Below are 16,969 nucleotides of genomic sequence, written 5' to 3'. Positions count from 1 at the left end.
TTTTCACCTTTTCTTTATTGATGTAATATAAAACTGAATATTTATATGTATAATAAAACTTACTAGCATTTCGGTATCAGAATGTTGCTTCATCAGTCAATCCGCTCGTCCATTTGTTTCTATAAGCTCTACTTCTAAATCAATATCTTTGCACGCTTTCTAACCTTCACCTGAAGCTTTCTTCAGGTCAAATTACATAATTACCTATTTAAGTTTAGTAAAAATAACTGGGTGATTGGGTTATCAGAGACCTTGCGTGTATAGGAGTGTTTTAAATATAAGGCTTGTTAAAACAAAATTGAATCCATTATTGTTTTAGTATGTACCCAATGATACGAGAACTGTGCTACTATAATCCATTTTCTTAAAAAGCAGCATTTCGCTTTAACCTACTTAGCAAAGCAGGCTTAGTGATACCATTGGAGAGGCCTATGTCCAGCAGTGGACAAGAATAGGCTGATGATGATGTTTATGATGAAATAGGCTGAGGCAACATAGTGCGAATAAACTCTGTTCTCCACTCTCTCTTGTTACCATAGTGAAAAAAATAAATAATAATTTCCTTCTAGTGGAAATCGAACCGTTGCGTTGCCTTTACAGCCAAGCTCTGTCCTACTACACAATAACAGCGTCTGCTATTTCTTATATTCCATATTATTTACCTGTTTAGAATTGTAAATGAAAATATTTTTTTGTATTTACTCTTTATGAAATTGACATGGTTTTTTTAAGCTTCATGATGTATCCCGCATATACACCGCCTTTGAGATATTGTGTGATGAGTTGCGGAACTTAACGACGTGCTATCGAGTCCATGGAACCCTAAGGAATGAAAATAACTCATTACCCCGTATGGAAATCGAACTCACAACCACCAAATTTACAGTCAAACATACATATGCTTAGTATTTTTCAAAGAAACTCACATCTTCCATTAATTATTACCTCTAGATCCAGAACATAAAATACAATAAGACCATAAATCAGAAAATTGCTTCATCATTCAATATATTTGGTCATTTGTTTTAGTAGTGTTCTGTAGGCGCTAATTGTCTATATAAATGTACACACGTCTTGCTCCAAGATGGATGTACCGCTTTGCGTGATTAATTAAGTGTTTAATTCCTGTGACGTGATAGAGCGTTGTATGGAATTATTGTGTGGGTGCATTTATATTTGTGAGACTAGTTGAGATGATTGATTGTAGGTTCGATTTCTGTTCGAGGCAATGATTTTTTTTATTTTCTGGTTTTGGTAAATAAACATATCACAGCGTTGGGTTCCACAACTCACAACGTAATGTTCTCTCTAAACTCGATAATTGGGCGGTGCATAGCGAACACGTTTAAATTTTCTCCCTATTTCTTCTTGAACCAGAGCAAATGAATGAAAATATTAATAAATAATAATTAGTTACCATTGGGTGGGAATCGAACTCATGCCCGCCGAGTTTTCACACACGCTATATCGTAAGTAGATACAGTTAAAATACCACAAGTATTTTCTTTTTCTAAAATAAGTTTTAAATTTCAACATGATCGCGTGGCTGTAGGCAGTTCCAGTAAGACACGTCCTGGCTGTAGCACGATAACGTCGGTCTGTTAATTGATGTTTTTTTCAGAGAATCTTCAATGTGGAGGGTAGGTTTAGTTCTTTGTATTTCATTATTTTAATGATTACAAAATTATATAAATTATTATTTTTTACCTGTGAGATATAAAAGGAGGGTTATGTTTTAGCGCGTATGTATGCATGTATTCGTTCCTATTTTCTCTTGAACTTATTATATTTTGGTACATTATGTGTCATTCCATTGGTTTTCCTTATAATTCACTTTTTACTACAATTTATTGATATTTTTTAATTCGGTCTTGTGTTCTACCTTAACGCTGTAGATGTGCGTTCGATCACAGAGGGAAGTAGGTAGTGTATGACTCTATTTATATTATTTTCGTTTCCCTTCTAATAACAGAGAACGCACTACATGTCTGAAATTTTTAGCGGTGTAAGTATGAAGCTAAAAGAATAAAACAAAATAGTTTATTTATTTATCAAACTTTAAATTAAATATGAAAACTAAATCAATAAAAAAATTATATATTTAAAACAAAAAATATTATGTACACAAAGAAAAATTCAATACAAATACAAAAAAAAATCTTTTGAGTTTTTCCACTCCGACTGTCTTTTAGTTATAAAATATTGTATCACGTACGCTTTGAATTGAAAGGCTCGATATCATTTATTTGCGTTTCTGCACCGGCATTACTCCTTTTGTTGTGCCTCTATGAATACCTTGTGAAAATAATTTAATTTTATTGCATGATTTAAGGATCCTTAGGAAATATTATTTATTTATGGTATATTTTTTTTTCGTTAAATAGTTAAAATTTCTACTTTCAATTATGATATTCCAACTTCTGTGTTATATTTTACTATGTTATTTCTTTTGATTGATTTAAATTTAAGTTTAAATTTCAACAGCAAAGTCCATAGAAATATTTTTGGAACAAGTTTAAAAATAGTTTTTTTTTATCAGAAAACTATATCACGTCACGCCGATAGTTTTCCAATATTTATTAATTTATTACTCAGAAATTGTCTCTTTACTTTTGTATAGTATAAAGAAAATTCTCTCTATGGGGTAGTATCTGATGGTGAACGCTATGGTTCGATCTCCACTTGAGGACCATGAGGTAGAAAGCGGAGAGCAGTGCCCTGACACCAGGTTTCTCTACCTTACCAAATAATATTGAACCACCTGCACATATTTTCTTTAGTCATGGCTACGAACAGAGTCTACTATATATACACCTACACACACGCCAAGCTTATAACAGCCCTCTATTTCTGCCAGGGGTAAAAAAATCGAAATTTCTCAACTAAAGGTGAATAAATGAAAACAACATTTGTTATTATTTCAGTTTATTTGTTGTAAACAGTCTTATAATCGAGCGATGAGTTCAATGATGAACTATACGAGTACTTCAATTTGGCGTCTAAGCGAACGGTTACAAGAGCTCCAGGCCGTTTTCATATATTAGCATTGGTGATTTTTTTTAGGCAGGTGGAGCATAGTGTTAAAACACTCCGCTCTCCACTTTCTGTCAAATTTTGGAGACAAGACCGCGCTTTGCGTCTATACCAGAGCGAAAGAAACAAAAATATTAAATATTTTCTGAAGTGGGAATCGAGCCCACAACCTGTCACGTTTGTTGTCACCTGTTGTCACTTGTGCCCCGGTGTCACGTCTCAAAATTTGAGAATGATAATTAAAGTTTTCAAACATATACGTGCTTTTTCTGTTAGTATACGTATGTTTTTCCGTAATTTTTTTTCCTGGTGGGAAACATGTAGGTACAATATAGGTAATTAATAGACTTTTAAAGTCAGTTTTATGTATCATCTTTCATCTATAATATTTTAAACAAAAAAAAGTAAAAAAAAAAAATTGACTAATATATGAAAACGACCATTTTCCATGACAAAACGATATCGTTGTCTTTACATTTTACATCTTATCATATAATATTTACAGAAATTTAAACATTTAATTAGATTTAAGCATAAAATGATCCAACGCGTATTTACATTAGAAACTACGTCAACATGAATGAGTGCGCTATACATAGTAATAGAAATAGTAAAGTTTGTAGATGCGTTTTACTTTGGGAATTTCCTTTGGCTGCCTCGGTGAGACCTGTTGAAAAATATGAAAAATGTATATTAAAAGCCTATAATACTTTAGTTAAAATTTTAATAAATGTAATAGGGTTAGATTTATTATAATTATGTAGCCTCGTGTCTTATCCATGTGTGAAGTCTCTGCATACCTCTTTCGCCTCGTCAACTGTCATCAACCTCCCTCAGAAATCATGGGTTAATGTGATTTAGGATAATTTAGCAAAAATAGATTTTTTTATTTATTTACAAAAAATAAAAATAAAAACATGTAATAACTTTAAGTAATAAGTTATTATATTTAAATTTTTTAATAAATAAGGCTGCACTAAGAGAGGATTTCTCGAAATTCCAAAAGAAGTGAAAAGAAGTAAAAAGGGGGTTTTTCAATTAAACTTCTTAAAATCAACTAAGTACTTCTTTATATATTTTATTTAACCAATATTTCTGGTATACCTTATTAAAACAATAAAAACTAACTCATATCATTAAATTCTTGATATAAATTTAAAATGGTAAAACAAACGTCATAGAGTAATGCCTGGTTCTATATGCACTGGGCAAACTGCTTCCCATTTCATATTCGTAGTCCGCTAATATAAATGACAGTTCAAAAGTAATATTCTTCCACATTCGTTTTCCGCTGGCCGTAGCTTTACTATGGTCATTAGTTTAGAGATAATGAAAAGAATAGCTGTCAAAGTAAATGTTTGTATTTATTTGTGTGGTGTATTCAGATAAATTAATGAGAACTCTTTTTTTTATGGAAAAAGGACAAGGTCAACGAGCGTTCGGGTCACCTGATGGTGATCACCGCCGCCCACGACCCCGTGGAACACCAGAGGAGCTACAGGTGCGTTGCCGGCCTTTGAGGTGGAGATAGTCACGCTTTTTCTCATATTAATATTAATATGAAAGTTAAATATGAATTACTCGTATTAATATGAAAAGTTTTTATCGATTTATTGTTTTAAATTAATACAACTTAATGAGGAAAAATTGTGTTTCTTAATCCTAGATATAAGATTATCTATAATGTTAAAATAAAATCACTAATCACTAAAAATAATTACACATTTAAATTTTATATAAAGAAAAAACTGTACCTTCCGAAATCGCAATAACGCCCCGTAATACTTGCGAAGTCGTTTAAAAATTAAAATAAATTTCCTTAATAGTCAAGTTGTACCTAAAATTTAATAAAACGTAACGGTTGTGACTGGCAGCTCGACGTTTCAAACTTAATTCCTCCAAGTTACCTGTGCTGGGGGAACTTTCGCGAATTATATGAATCCTGACATTTAGTTGGCAAAAAAGTTGATTTCTTACCTCCCGCGACGCTTATTTGATTGCTAAAGTCCTCCGAATATGAATTCAGCTTGATTTCTGTAAAAGAAAAACGCAATGGAGAATATTAATTTATATGTATTATATAAGTTCTAAATTAAAGGAATATAATTTTTTTTTGTACATGTGATAGTTTGGATTTTCTAGACTACACTTTTAACACTCCGCCCCATAGAGTTTTTGAAGAAGTGAAAATAATTATTTTAAAAAAGAATAATTTCACTTCTTCAATTTTGTAGAGCGGTGTCAAATTTTACCACTGTAAAATAACGAGCTATTGGAGAACGTAGTGACTCAGTGTCTTGTAATTCTAGATAAGAACACATTATGTTTTAATTAGCTATAGGGCTTGGCGGGATAGATAGCGCGGGTACGGGAAACTGCAGGTTTGAGTCCAGATCCGTTAAAGTTCTACAACGTTTTCTAAATACTTTTTTTTCTAAGCTTCTCGCTGTATGTCGCATATAGCAGGGTAGATGAAGAAAACTTAGCAACGCTTCATTCTTCAAGCCAAGTTGCCATGCCAAGTTTCGAAACATTGTCTATTAAGTGGCATAAGTATATTTGGTTAACTTTACAAATTACTTTTACTCGTAATTGGTAAAATATTAAATTATATCAAAATGGAGTTTGATTAAATATGTCAAAAACCAAAGATATCATTGAAATATAATTTGAATTGTTACTTAGCAACGGTGAGTAAGTTTGTGTCTGTATCAGAAATTAAAGTTGAAAGCAAACTTTTGAAAGTTTTGAAAAGCTCTAAAGTTCACAGACGTTTTAATTACTTATTTCTATAACATTATTTCTATATAAAGTATTTTTAATGAATATTTGTCTTATATTAAAAAAATATTAATTTTTAAGTGACTTTTTGCTTAAAATTTGTATGTTGTTATTTATTTAGAACTAGTGGACCCAAACGCGGCTACGCCCGCTTGAACTATACGAATATATTTATGAAACTATTTTCAGTTTTCAATAGAGAGATGCGTTAAGCAAGCTCATTTTGGGTGACGTTTTCTAACAACAAACTTTGCAAATCGTTGCTTAGCAACGGTCGCTTAGCGATGGTTGTTATTAACATGGAGACCCTCAAGTATCTCTATATGAGTATTTTATCACTATTAAATAAGCGGTTTGGCCCTGATTGCGTAAAAGACAGACAGAGTTACTTTCGAATTTATTATATAGGTATGGATAATTGGTTTTCAAAGTAATTAGAACTCAGTTCCATTACACTCGGACAAACTTCCTTCCCATGAGCCATGGTGAATAGTTTTATTTATTTATTTATCTAGTTCTATTCAGTTAGTTATTTAGTAACCTAGTTTTAGTCAGTCTAGTATTATTAAATTCAAACTAAAAATTTAAAATGCAAAATAAGTACAATAAAATATTTATAAACTACCAAAACATATGAAATGGTGTTAGAATATTATAATATAACGATAATGTCATCACGTTCATACTGGGCGTAGAGCCAAATGCTAAGCGGAGTCACGTGCCAACACTAGGCAGGGGGGTGCTATTCACAAAAGTATTGGATATCTGTAGCCTATTTATGCCTTTATCAGTTCCTGAGCCTTTTTAAATATTCAAATTCGTTTTCCAAGTCTGCATCTACATATCGTGTGTTGAGATGAAATATTACAGCAGTTCCAGATCTAGAAATGGTTAGAGGCCGTTGAGGTACAGAGCCTGACTGTAAATGCTGCAGTTGTGGCTTCCATTTTCAATTGGAATTTTTTTTTTTTTCATTTTAGTAACAAGATATAACGTAGCGTTGATTTCCACCACTCAACACACAATGAATCGACATTTGGGCGAGGCGTAGGAAGTAGAGTGCATTTACACCAGGTTCCTTTTATCTACCTGTGCTACGAGCGGGATGTGGGGTGGAAAAAAAATATAAGAATTACTCTTTAACTTTTACCATAGAGCCTGAGTGTCCCCTCGCTCTTGCCGAGCGAGTTGGTGCTCACACAGTTGTAAGTTCCGATGTCGCTTTTGGAGAATTGCTTGATCGTCAGCCACATTGACACCTTGTACGAAGTTTTTTCCTCACGAATAACGTATTTTGGCCTGAAAAATATTTAATATTTGAATATAACACATAATATACATCTTTTGATATGAAAAGTAGGTTAACTGGCTTTTCCTGCGGCTTCGCCGGAGTGGTGAGGTGGTAAAACTAAGAGTGGAGTACACTGGGTTTATATGGAAATATGGGATCACGATAATGCGTGATATTATATAGCTTTTCTCGACAAATACACTATTCCATACATTTTGTTTTTAACTTAGTTTACATTCTTGAGATATGCGCGTTAAACCAAACAAACATTTCATATTTAAAAAAATACAAATTTAAAAATAAAGATAATATTAATAAAAAAAGGCTAAAAATAAATTATAGGCGTATATTGTATTTAACACTTATAATTTACAAATTCTCACTTAAAGTTATTAATAACTAACTTTACATTATAACTTCACATTAGGTTAGAATTTCTGACGACTTCAATACACAAGGCGCTATAGTTAATGCTTCGATAATGTATTGGTTAATAACTTAAAGTAACACTGACCTTTTCCATAAGATCAATGCTCGCTGGTCGCAGGTTCAAATCTATACTAAAATGAAGAGTTTGTTGAATTGAACACATTCGTCTGAGGAACTATTTTTGATATATAGAACTGCCTTTGCCTCGACACCAGAGCAAAGAAAATAAAAGCAAATAAAAAAAATATATTATAAGCTGATTTATTATATCTTTTTTTTCAGATTTACGCTGTACCTCATAGGCATTGCGTGTAGAAAGGCGAAACTCGACGAAAACGTGCTAAGAGATAACGAGAGAAACCAGCTCTCTCTAACGCGGCTCGAGTGGGAATCGAACCCTCCACCTGCCGCGATTACAATACGTTTTTGGCCTGAGACATGACTGGCCTCACAAATCACATGCTATTAACAAGATACACTAAAATTTTTGACAGATTCTATATTCTGTAGCTATAAAACAAGGGACAGATGTTATTAGAAAATGCAAAAATAATTTTGAGCAAACTTTTTTAATAAATATTAGAGGCTTTTAAGCATTCGTTGGCGTGTAATGGCGGCTATAAAATGTTCTTCGAGCAACGTTTCTAGTCGTAACACGTATTTTATTTATATTGTTTTTGCATTATATTCGAGATGGTTAATTTGAAAGGCATGTATTCATATTTCTAAGGTTTTAATATATTTAGATAAAATTTATGTAAACGTAATGTTTCTGTAATTAATAGTATATGTATAATATGATACTTTAATTTTATTCAGCGGAGAAAATTGGCAAGAAAGAGTGCTAGAGGAGATATAAAAAAAGTAGAAAATAGTCGATACAAAAAGATTATCTTTATTAAGAAAGAAGTAAACTTTCGTTAAGCGTGTAAACTTCAAGTCTCAGCAATTTTTATAATATAATTTTCTATTGAAGTTTTATGGAATATTTTCTAATCATATTATAGCTTTTTTATATCTTTTTGTACATACATATCACTTAACAGAAGATTGATCATTTAAATAATATTAGCTTCATGTTTTATCCAGCTTGGTTAAGCAGAGAAGATCTAGTATTAAAACACTCCATTCTCCGCTTTCTGGCCGAATTCAAACATTTGAATTATTTAATAAATAAATTATCGTATAATAATATAACTATGGCGCTCGGTTTCACTTTCATCCTATCCTATATCTTATAAAACAAAGTCGCTTTTTGTGTCTGTCTGAACTTTCTAACTCTTCTTCTTCTAAACCACCCAACGGATTTGGATGCGGTTTTCACCATTAGGTCGAGTATTTCTCAGGGAAGGTTTATATATAGTTAATTATTTGTACATTCTTATGTAAATTAACATAAATACGATAAATGTGTATAAAGTCCTACCCGCTGAGACACTTTGGCGCATGCGCTGCTTTAATGGTAAATACTACATGAAAAAAATGTACTGGAGTATTGTTCCTCTTAATAAGATCTACAAAAAAGTCCGCGAGAGCATATTTTTATCTTTTAAGGATAACGTGTAGTGATCATATTTCTGTCTAAAAATAGTAATTTCAATATATTTTTTGTTGTGAGGGATATTTTTCCATAATGGTATTAATCCTTATCCTTTAAAATACTTTATTAAATTTCTACGTTAAACGAAGATAAAATTTGCTTTTCAAACTATTTCGAAATTGCGAATAGTTTTAGAGAAAAACGCATTTAATTATTGACACATCACGCCGTTCACACATCAACTGTATCGAGTCAAGTTTCACTTATCCCGTACTCTCAGCATATAAATAAGTATATTAGTTACGTTGGCCATTTAATGTAGATCAAAACTGTCTTTTCTGTTTTTCATTTTAATAAGTACTTTAGAAGTTGTTACAATATCAAAAAATCCTTGCTGCGAAACAGCTCGCCACTCGCCATGCGTCCGCCGCGCCCGCATGCCTTACACGCATCGGTGGTTCAGTGGTAGAATGCTCGCCTGCCACGCGGGCGGCCCGGGTTCGATTCCTGGCCGATGCATTCTATTTAATTTTCCTCACAGGCAGCCACATAGTGCTTGCTTTTCATCAGGGACAGAATACCCTCTTCAGCATTAACCACAAGCGAGAAAAAAAAAACCTGCCTGCCTTTATAGCAACGAAGATTTAGAAGCGTTTGCACGTATTGGATAATTCGAGTTGAATGTATTATTTAATGTCATTTAACTATCTAAAAATAGTAATTTAAATATATTTTAATAAGTACTTGAAAAGATTAGTAGCACAGATTTAAAATTACGGTACCTACTAAAAAATCCTTGCTGTGTAAAACAATTGGAAAATCCTTATTGAAACTACGAAAATGCGGGTTGCATTAGGGTTTAATTAATTTTCACATTATCTTAAGTGCTTTGCAAACATACATTATATGAATAATCCAGTAGTAATAGCGGGCGAAGCCGCAATAGGGTCGCTAGTATCTTATAAAACAAAGTCGCTTTTCGTGTCTGTCTGAACTTTCTAACTCTTCTTCTTCTAAACCACCCAACGGATTTTTATGCGGTTTTCACCATTAGGTCGAGTATTTCTCAGGGAAGGTTTATATATAGTTTATTATTTGTACATTCTTATGTAAATTAACATAAATACGATAATTGTGTCTAAAGTCCTACCCATTGAGACACTTTCGCGCATGCGCTGCTTTAATGGTAAGTACTACATGAAAATAATGTACTGGAGTATTGTTCCTCTTAATAAGATCTACAAAAAAGTCCGCGAGAGCATATTTTTATCTTTTAAGGATAACGTGTAGTGATCATATTTCTGTCTAAAAATAGTAATATCAATATATTTTTTATTGTGAGGGATATTTTTCCATAATGGTATTAATCCTTTAAAATACTTTATTAATTTTCTACGTTAAACGAAGATAAAATTTGTTTTTACATTATTTCGAACTTGCGAATAGTTTTAGAGAAAAACGCATTTAATTGTTGACACATCACGCCGTTGACTCATCAGCTGTGCCGACTTAAGTTTTACTTATCCCTTACTCTCAGCATATAAATAAGTATATTAGTTACGTTGGCCATTTAATGTAGATCAAAACTGTCTTTTACTGTTTTTTCATTTTAATAAGTACTTTAGAAATTGTTACAATATCAAAACATCCTTGCTGCGAAACGCGCCCCGTGACGTTTTGCTTATACAAGCGCGTCATGAGCAGTCATCGGTTGTTCAGTGGTAGAATGCTCGCCTGCCACGCGGGCGGTCCGGGTTCGATTCCCGGCCAATGCATTCTATTTAATTTTCCTCACAGGCAGCCACGTAGTGCTTGCTTTTCATCAGGGATAGAATACCCTCTTCAGCATTAACCACAAGCTCGAAAAAAAAAACCCGCCCGTTATAGAGGCATAGCAACAAAGATTTAGATGCGTTTGCACGTATTGGATGATTGGAGTTGAATGTATTATTTCAGCGCGATATATTTGGTTTCATATTTTTTATAGTAGTTATTAGTATGAAGGCTTTTGTTTATAATTTCTTCCGTTTAAAAATAGTCATTTAAATATATTTTAATAAGTACTTGAAAAGATTAGTAGCACAGATTTAAAATTACGATACCTACTAAAAAATCCTTGCCGAGTAAAACAATTGGAAAATCCTTATTGGAACTACGAAAATGCGGGTTGCATTAGAGTTTAATTAATTTTCACATTATCGTAAGTGCTTTGCAAACATACATTATATGAATAATCCAGTAGTAAAAGCGGGCGAAGCCGCAAGGGGGTCGCTAGTTTCTTATAAAAAAACGTGAAAAAAATACATAACATACGAGTAACAAACCACTTCTACATTAAAAAAAAACAAACGAATTGAGAACCTCCTCTTCTAAAATCGGTTAAAAATAACCAAAATATTCATTACCAATCGACAGACAGTTCAATTTGTATTCAAATAATTCTCAAGAACTGTTGTTTCTGGTGAGTTTAATTATTACCAAGAAATAGAATGTAAATCGTTTCGAGTCGCACTCGAACTCAAACGGGACAAAGAGATGAATAAATAAACGTTGGTAGAGTGCTTGTAACCGGAAATTTTAACTGTTTACATTTAACGGAATCGTATAACGGAACGGAATATTATATTTTCATTGTGATATCTTTTGTAAGGATGTAATCGAATATAAAATATACAGTTTCGTAGTATTTATTTTGATGTCCCCCCTCTGGTAACGGGGCGAAGCGCGACGTTGAGTTCCACCACTCAACACATTGCGTGGGAACGGAAGTATCTTAATGGGAACGGGTTGTCTTATGTTCCCAGGTAAAATTTATGTTGATAAGTATCTCTAAATACTCATAATAATCGTTACTAAACTATTGCGCTTCTTGCTAATTCCTTCTTTTCTGTTTTGCTTCCCTATATATATAAACTCTTGTGCTCCCTATAATTCTTTATATTACCTTTTCTTCCGTTGCTTATTGTATTGTGCTTTCTTTTGTATAGTTTAATAAACTTTAACATTGTATATATGTATGGTGGACTTATTATTTTAGTTGTATACAATAGTTTTACTTGATACATATTAAAAAAAACTATAAAACTATATAAGAAAAACCGATTTCAAGAACTAAAAGACATAAAATAACTTAATAAATATTTAAATATGATTATTATAATACAACTACTTTTATTAGTATAGAACTAAATGACAGTTAGATAGATAGATAAAATTCTTTATTGCATACACAAACTATAAGTACAATAAAAAAAGAAAAACAATAGCTATAGTAATATAACTAGCATGCAAGGGCGACCTTATCACTATTAGTTATTACGCATCGAAGAAAGAAGAATCTCGTATCTCGAATCGGTTTAGAAATCTTCGCTTTTTTTAAAGTCGGTTAAAAAGTAAAGTGAGCATTGACAACATTTTAATGCAACACAAAACAAATAACATAATCTCATAAACCCAAGATCTCAAGAAGAGATCCTAAAAATCTAATTTTATTTGATTTCCACATCCTAAGCAATTTGTACCATCCATTCAGTCGACTTGAGAGTAAAATTTCCTCCGGATTACCCTGCGTGGCTCCGACGCGAGTGCTGACCGCGTTTAACTTCGTTCTGTTGAACATTCTAGAAAATTCTATTTTGTTATTTATTTATAGCTAGCTGCCATTACGGTTGTTGTTTATAGCTCAGCTCAACCTAGCGATATACTACTTAAATATTAGTCTTCGAATTCTATCTTGTTTACGTTGGGTTTAAGAATATGAAAAATGCAATCAAAAATTATATATCTCCGGGAAATCCTTTGTACTTACGTATTTAAAAAATAAAAAAAAATAGCTTCACGCTGTATCCCGCACACAGCAGGGTAGGCAGAGGGAACCTAATGTTAAAACACTCCGATCCCCACTTTCTGCCGAATTCTGAAGGCATTGCGCCGACACCAGAGCAAAGAAATGGAAATATAAACGTAAATAAATATTTCATTTCCTCGAGTGGGGATCGAACCCACTACCGTCGCGTTACAGTCACACCCTTGTGCCGCTGCGCCACTACGGCCTCTACATCGACATCCTCCTACATAATTATCAAATTTTAGATTTTTAAATACATTCATATTCTACTTATGATATAAATAGAATATGTTCAAGCAACCTATTGTAACTACAAGGCTGAATTGAATTGAATATATAGAAAAAAATAGCATAGTTACAAAACTTTTGTAGTTTTCTAAAAAAACAGTAGAAAACCTTAGAAAAGAATAGAGTTTTCTAATTTTTATATATCAGCTTATTTGAGAAAACATTTTCAGCTTTAAGAATTTTCTCCGTCGCATTGATTGGAGTGGTGACTCGTGACTATTTTGTTCAACGTACGAGAAAATTGTGCTTCCTTCCTAATACAAGAATACTACTTTTACAACATTTTATATATACCTAGTGATGTACTTTTACATAATAATATATTTAAAATGCTTTTAGTACTTTCATATAGCATTTTTTAAATTTTTGTACTTTATGTTGTATGTTATAACTTAAAATAACTTGAACTCTAAAAATACACAGAAATATAAATAATTTCAATAATAATCTTTAGTTATGGTAAATACTTTCAGCTGAATTTTTGAGGCATTGCGTGCTTAATGATGGAAATGATCGCCACGTTTTGTCTTGTTGCCAGACCGAGAAAATTGTATGTAGTATTACATAGTTCATTCCCCCGAGTGGGAACCGAATCTACAACCATTCGCATTTAAAGACACTGCGCTACCGATGACCTTTATTATTAATTAATTTTCCACTTACCCATCTAAAAGCATTTCTCCTCGATTTTTGATCCAGTAATTGATAGTGTTAGGGTAGGCTTCGACGTAGCACTTCAGCTTCACGTCGGTGCCCAGCGGCGCGCCCAGGAGTTGGTTTGGCACTTTCACTGTGGGCGCAACTGTTTAAACAAACAAACATACAATTAGTCATTAATATCGATAGAAAAGAACATTATCCTATTTTACCCGACACTGGCGAAGCCTAAATGGAAATAAGTACGAGTACAGTATCGTCTTATTGTTTACTAGCGGACGCGCGCAGCTTCACTTGCGTATTTAAGGGTGAATTCTAATAACCCATGAAACATGTGTTCAATGAAATATTTTTAACAGTCTGAATTTCAAATTTCACAAAAATTGGTGCCGATTTAAAAAAAAATCTTTGCAAACTTTCAACCACTTATATGCACCCTTAGGGGGAGAATTCTAGAAAACGATGAAACACGTGTTCAATTAAATACTTTTAAAAATCTAAATTTAAAATTTTATCAAAATTGATGCCGATATAAATTTTTTTCCATACAAACTTTCAACCGCTATATCACCCTTTTAGGGTTAAAATTTTTCAAAATCCCTTCTTAGTGGATGTCCAGATTATAAAAGTAAACATCTGCCCAAATTTCACGTTTCTACCATCAGCAGTTACGGCTGTGCGTGCGTCTTACCTCAGTCAGTGAGGCCAAGTCCTTTTATATATATAGATTACATAACATTTTATTTATATATAAAAAAATCTGTAAAACTGTCATAGTTACATAACAATTTAAAAATTTACTTTTCAATACATTATTAGTATTTTTTAAACACTTTCCTTATACAACTGAACATAAAATACAGTACAAATAAAGCCAAATTCAAAATAAAAAAACCGTTTAAAGATACCATTCACGGTGCGATCTAGTAGAATTAATTTCGTTTTCGTCTTTACTTCTCAAATGCAATCCAACATTTTAAAGTGCAGGGAGCTCTGTTACGTAGTGACAGATGAATCTGCCACTGGCAAGCGTCCAAACGCTACCTGGATGAATTGGTAAAAAACTATCTAAGCGTATTGTCTAACAAAACAAATATAAAGCTGATTTCTTATAAATAAAGCTGAATTTAAAATAATATACAAAAAAAAATTAAATGCATCACGATATATCCCGCACATAGCAAGGGAGGCAGAGGGAACCTAGTGTGTGAACACTCCGATCCCCACTTTCTGCCGAATTCTGGAAGCTTGCGTGTTAAGTGGCAGAACTCAACGCCGCGCTTTACATCGTTACCAGAGCGGAAAAATTAAAATATGTTCCCTCAAATTCAATCGAACCCACAACCATCGAGTTTTCAGTAGCACGCCTGTACCAGGACTGCGTCTATAATAATATTTTTATTATTTATATAAACATATACATATGTTTATTATGCAAGCAAATATTTGACCCAAATGTAATTTTATTTCATTCTTTTTTATGAAATGCATACAATCAATCAGCATCTCTTTCAGATGAAAAATATTGTTCATCATTTTTACATAGTATAGAACAAATTGGTTTTCCTCCGCTGTACACTAGTATCTTTCAAAATTTTCGACGGATTTTAATGCAGTTTGCACTAAAATACAAAATTATTAAAAAGATAGATTTTAAGTACTTGATGTTATTTATAGATTAATTTTTATTCAATTATTGGTACGTATCGTCGTCGATGGTTGTGGCGCATCGGGAGTCTGAAACGGGATCGTTTGCTACCGCATTGTTTGAACCTACAGGTTCAACCTCCACTTGGGGAAATTAATATAATAATATAAATTATTATAATTTACTCGCTCTACAAAGTAAAGCACGTTATTACATACAATGTCTCTAAAATCGGAGAACGGAGAGTCTTAACACTAGGTTTCCAGGTTCCAAAAAAAAAACAAGAGAATAAATAACGATTTCTCAAAAGAACTTTTCTTTGAGTGACATCTAGCTATGTATGTGCAGTACCCCAACGTTTCCTTTTTTTGGACCCCTATGATAAATCACACCATTATCCTTTTTCTGATTACCAGGATATTACGAAATCAAATATGGCACTTTTTCTCAACCGTCCCTTAAATCACCTGTAGGTATATTATGTGAAAATACATTAACTAATATTGCAGGTAACGATCTATGAACAAAAATAAAATAAATAAATCCGCTTCACGCTGTATCCCGCACACAGCCGGGTAGGCAGAGGAAACCTAGTGATAAGACACTCCATTCCCTCCTTTCTGCTGAATATCTAAGAACAATTTATTTTATATTATCACGGATGTTTTACAACAAACGGTATTTTATTCAGAGAATTTATTTGTCGCATTAAAAAAAACACCATTTTGGCTGGTGAAACTGAAAATAATCTATATGAGGAGTTAAACACAGCGAAATTGAGCCATCGTTCTCCAAAGCCGACATAATAAACCATCCAAACAATCGAAACTCTATCAAAATCGATGTAAGCGTTTCCTAGATATAGCACTATTCCATAGACTGAAAAAGAATAGTCACCACTTTTTAAACTGTTGTTTTGCCTTTCACACATTCAGGGTAGAAATAAAATTGTCAGTGCACTACGGCGGGCGGTCCGTTGCCGTTGCTGCGCTATTAAATGTATGGAAAAACGGAAAGTCAGCTCTAGCTCTCGCTTTGTGTGCGTGCTAGATTTTAAACTAGAATTTATATAGAGGAACTTTTACTTGAAAATATATCAAACAGTTTGTTTAAGCTTGATTTTTGTTTGTTGTTCTTTAAGTGCAGCTTTGAGCTCCGCTACTCGAATAGAGAAGTAAATGGGGAACGGAATGTCTTAAAACGAAGTTGCGAGGGTCCCTATGCCTACTCTGCTATGTACCAGATACTTGAATTAACGAAAATAATCTTGTTTTCTTTATGTTAATTCTACAAATATTTGTCAGGCATAAATTCTGTACTTTCTTTCTCCGTTTTTATGTGGTTGATAAGGTATACTATAACTTGTGAATATATATTATTATTTATTATTGTGTATATTTTAAGCTCAAATGGTTCCACCAAATAACCCTCAATTTACTCACCATATATATTATA

General features: G+C 32.8%; 1 protein-coding gene across 2 annotated transcripts in view; it reads right to left on the bottom strand.

Moving 5' to 3' along the window:
- Window positions 1–2,908: 2,908 nt before the first annotated feature.
- The window catches only part of DIP-gamma (Dpr-interacting protein gamma), a 64,944-nt gene continuing 50,883 nt past the window's right edge, over window positions 2,909–16,969 (bottom strand). For both annotated transcript variants that reach the window (XM_085184977.1, XM_085184978.1), the window contains exons 7-10: window positions 13,873–14,011; window positions 6,965–7,113; window positions 5,011–5,067; window positions 2,909–3,700 (exon numbers count right to left, since the gene is read on the bottom strand). In XM_085184977.1, coding sequence (XP_085041103.1) covers window positions 3,600–3,700; window positions 5,011–5,067; window positions 6,965–7,113; window positions 13,873–14,011 — 446 coding nt within the window. In that variant the 3' untranslated portion in view covers window positions 2,909–3,599. The remainder of the gene's footprint in view (window positions 3,701–5,010; window positions 5,068–6,964; window positions 7,114–13,872; window positions 14,012–16,969) is intronic.

This window comes from Heliconius melpomene, chromosome 4, assembly GCF_056956725.1.
Source record: "Heliconius melpomene rosina isolate 202511_hmr_F chromosome 4, ASM5695672v1, whole genome shotgun sequence".
Lineage (NCBI taxonomy): Eukaryota > Metazoa > Arthropoda > Insecta > Lepidoptera > Nymphalidae > Heliconius > Heliconius melpomene.
Note: the sequence above shows the minus strand (reverse complement) of the source record. Positions and strands in the feature narration are given on the sequence as shown.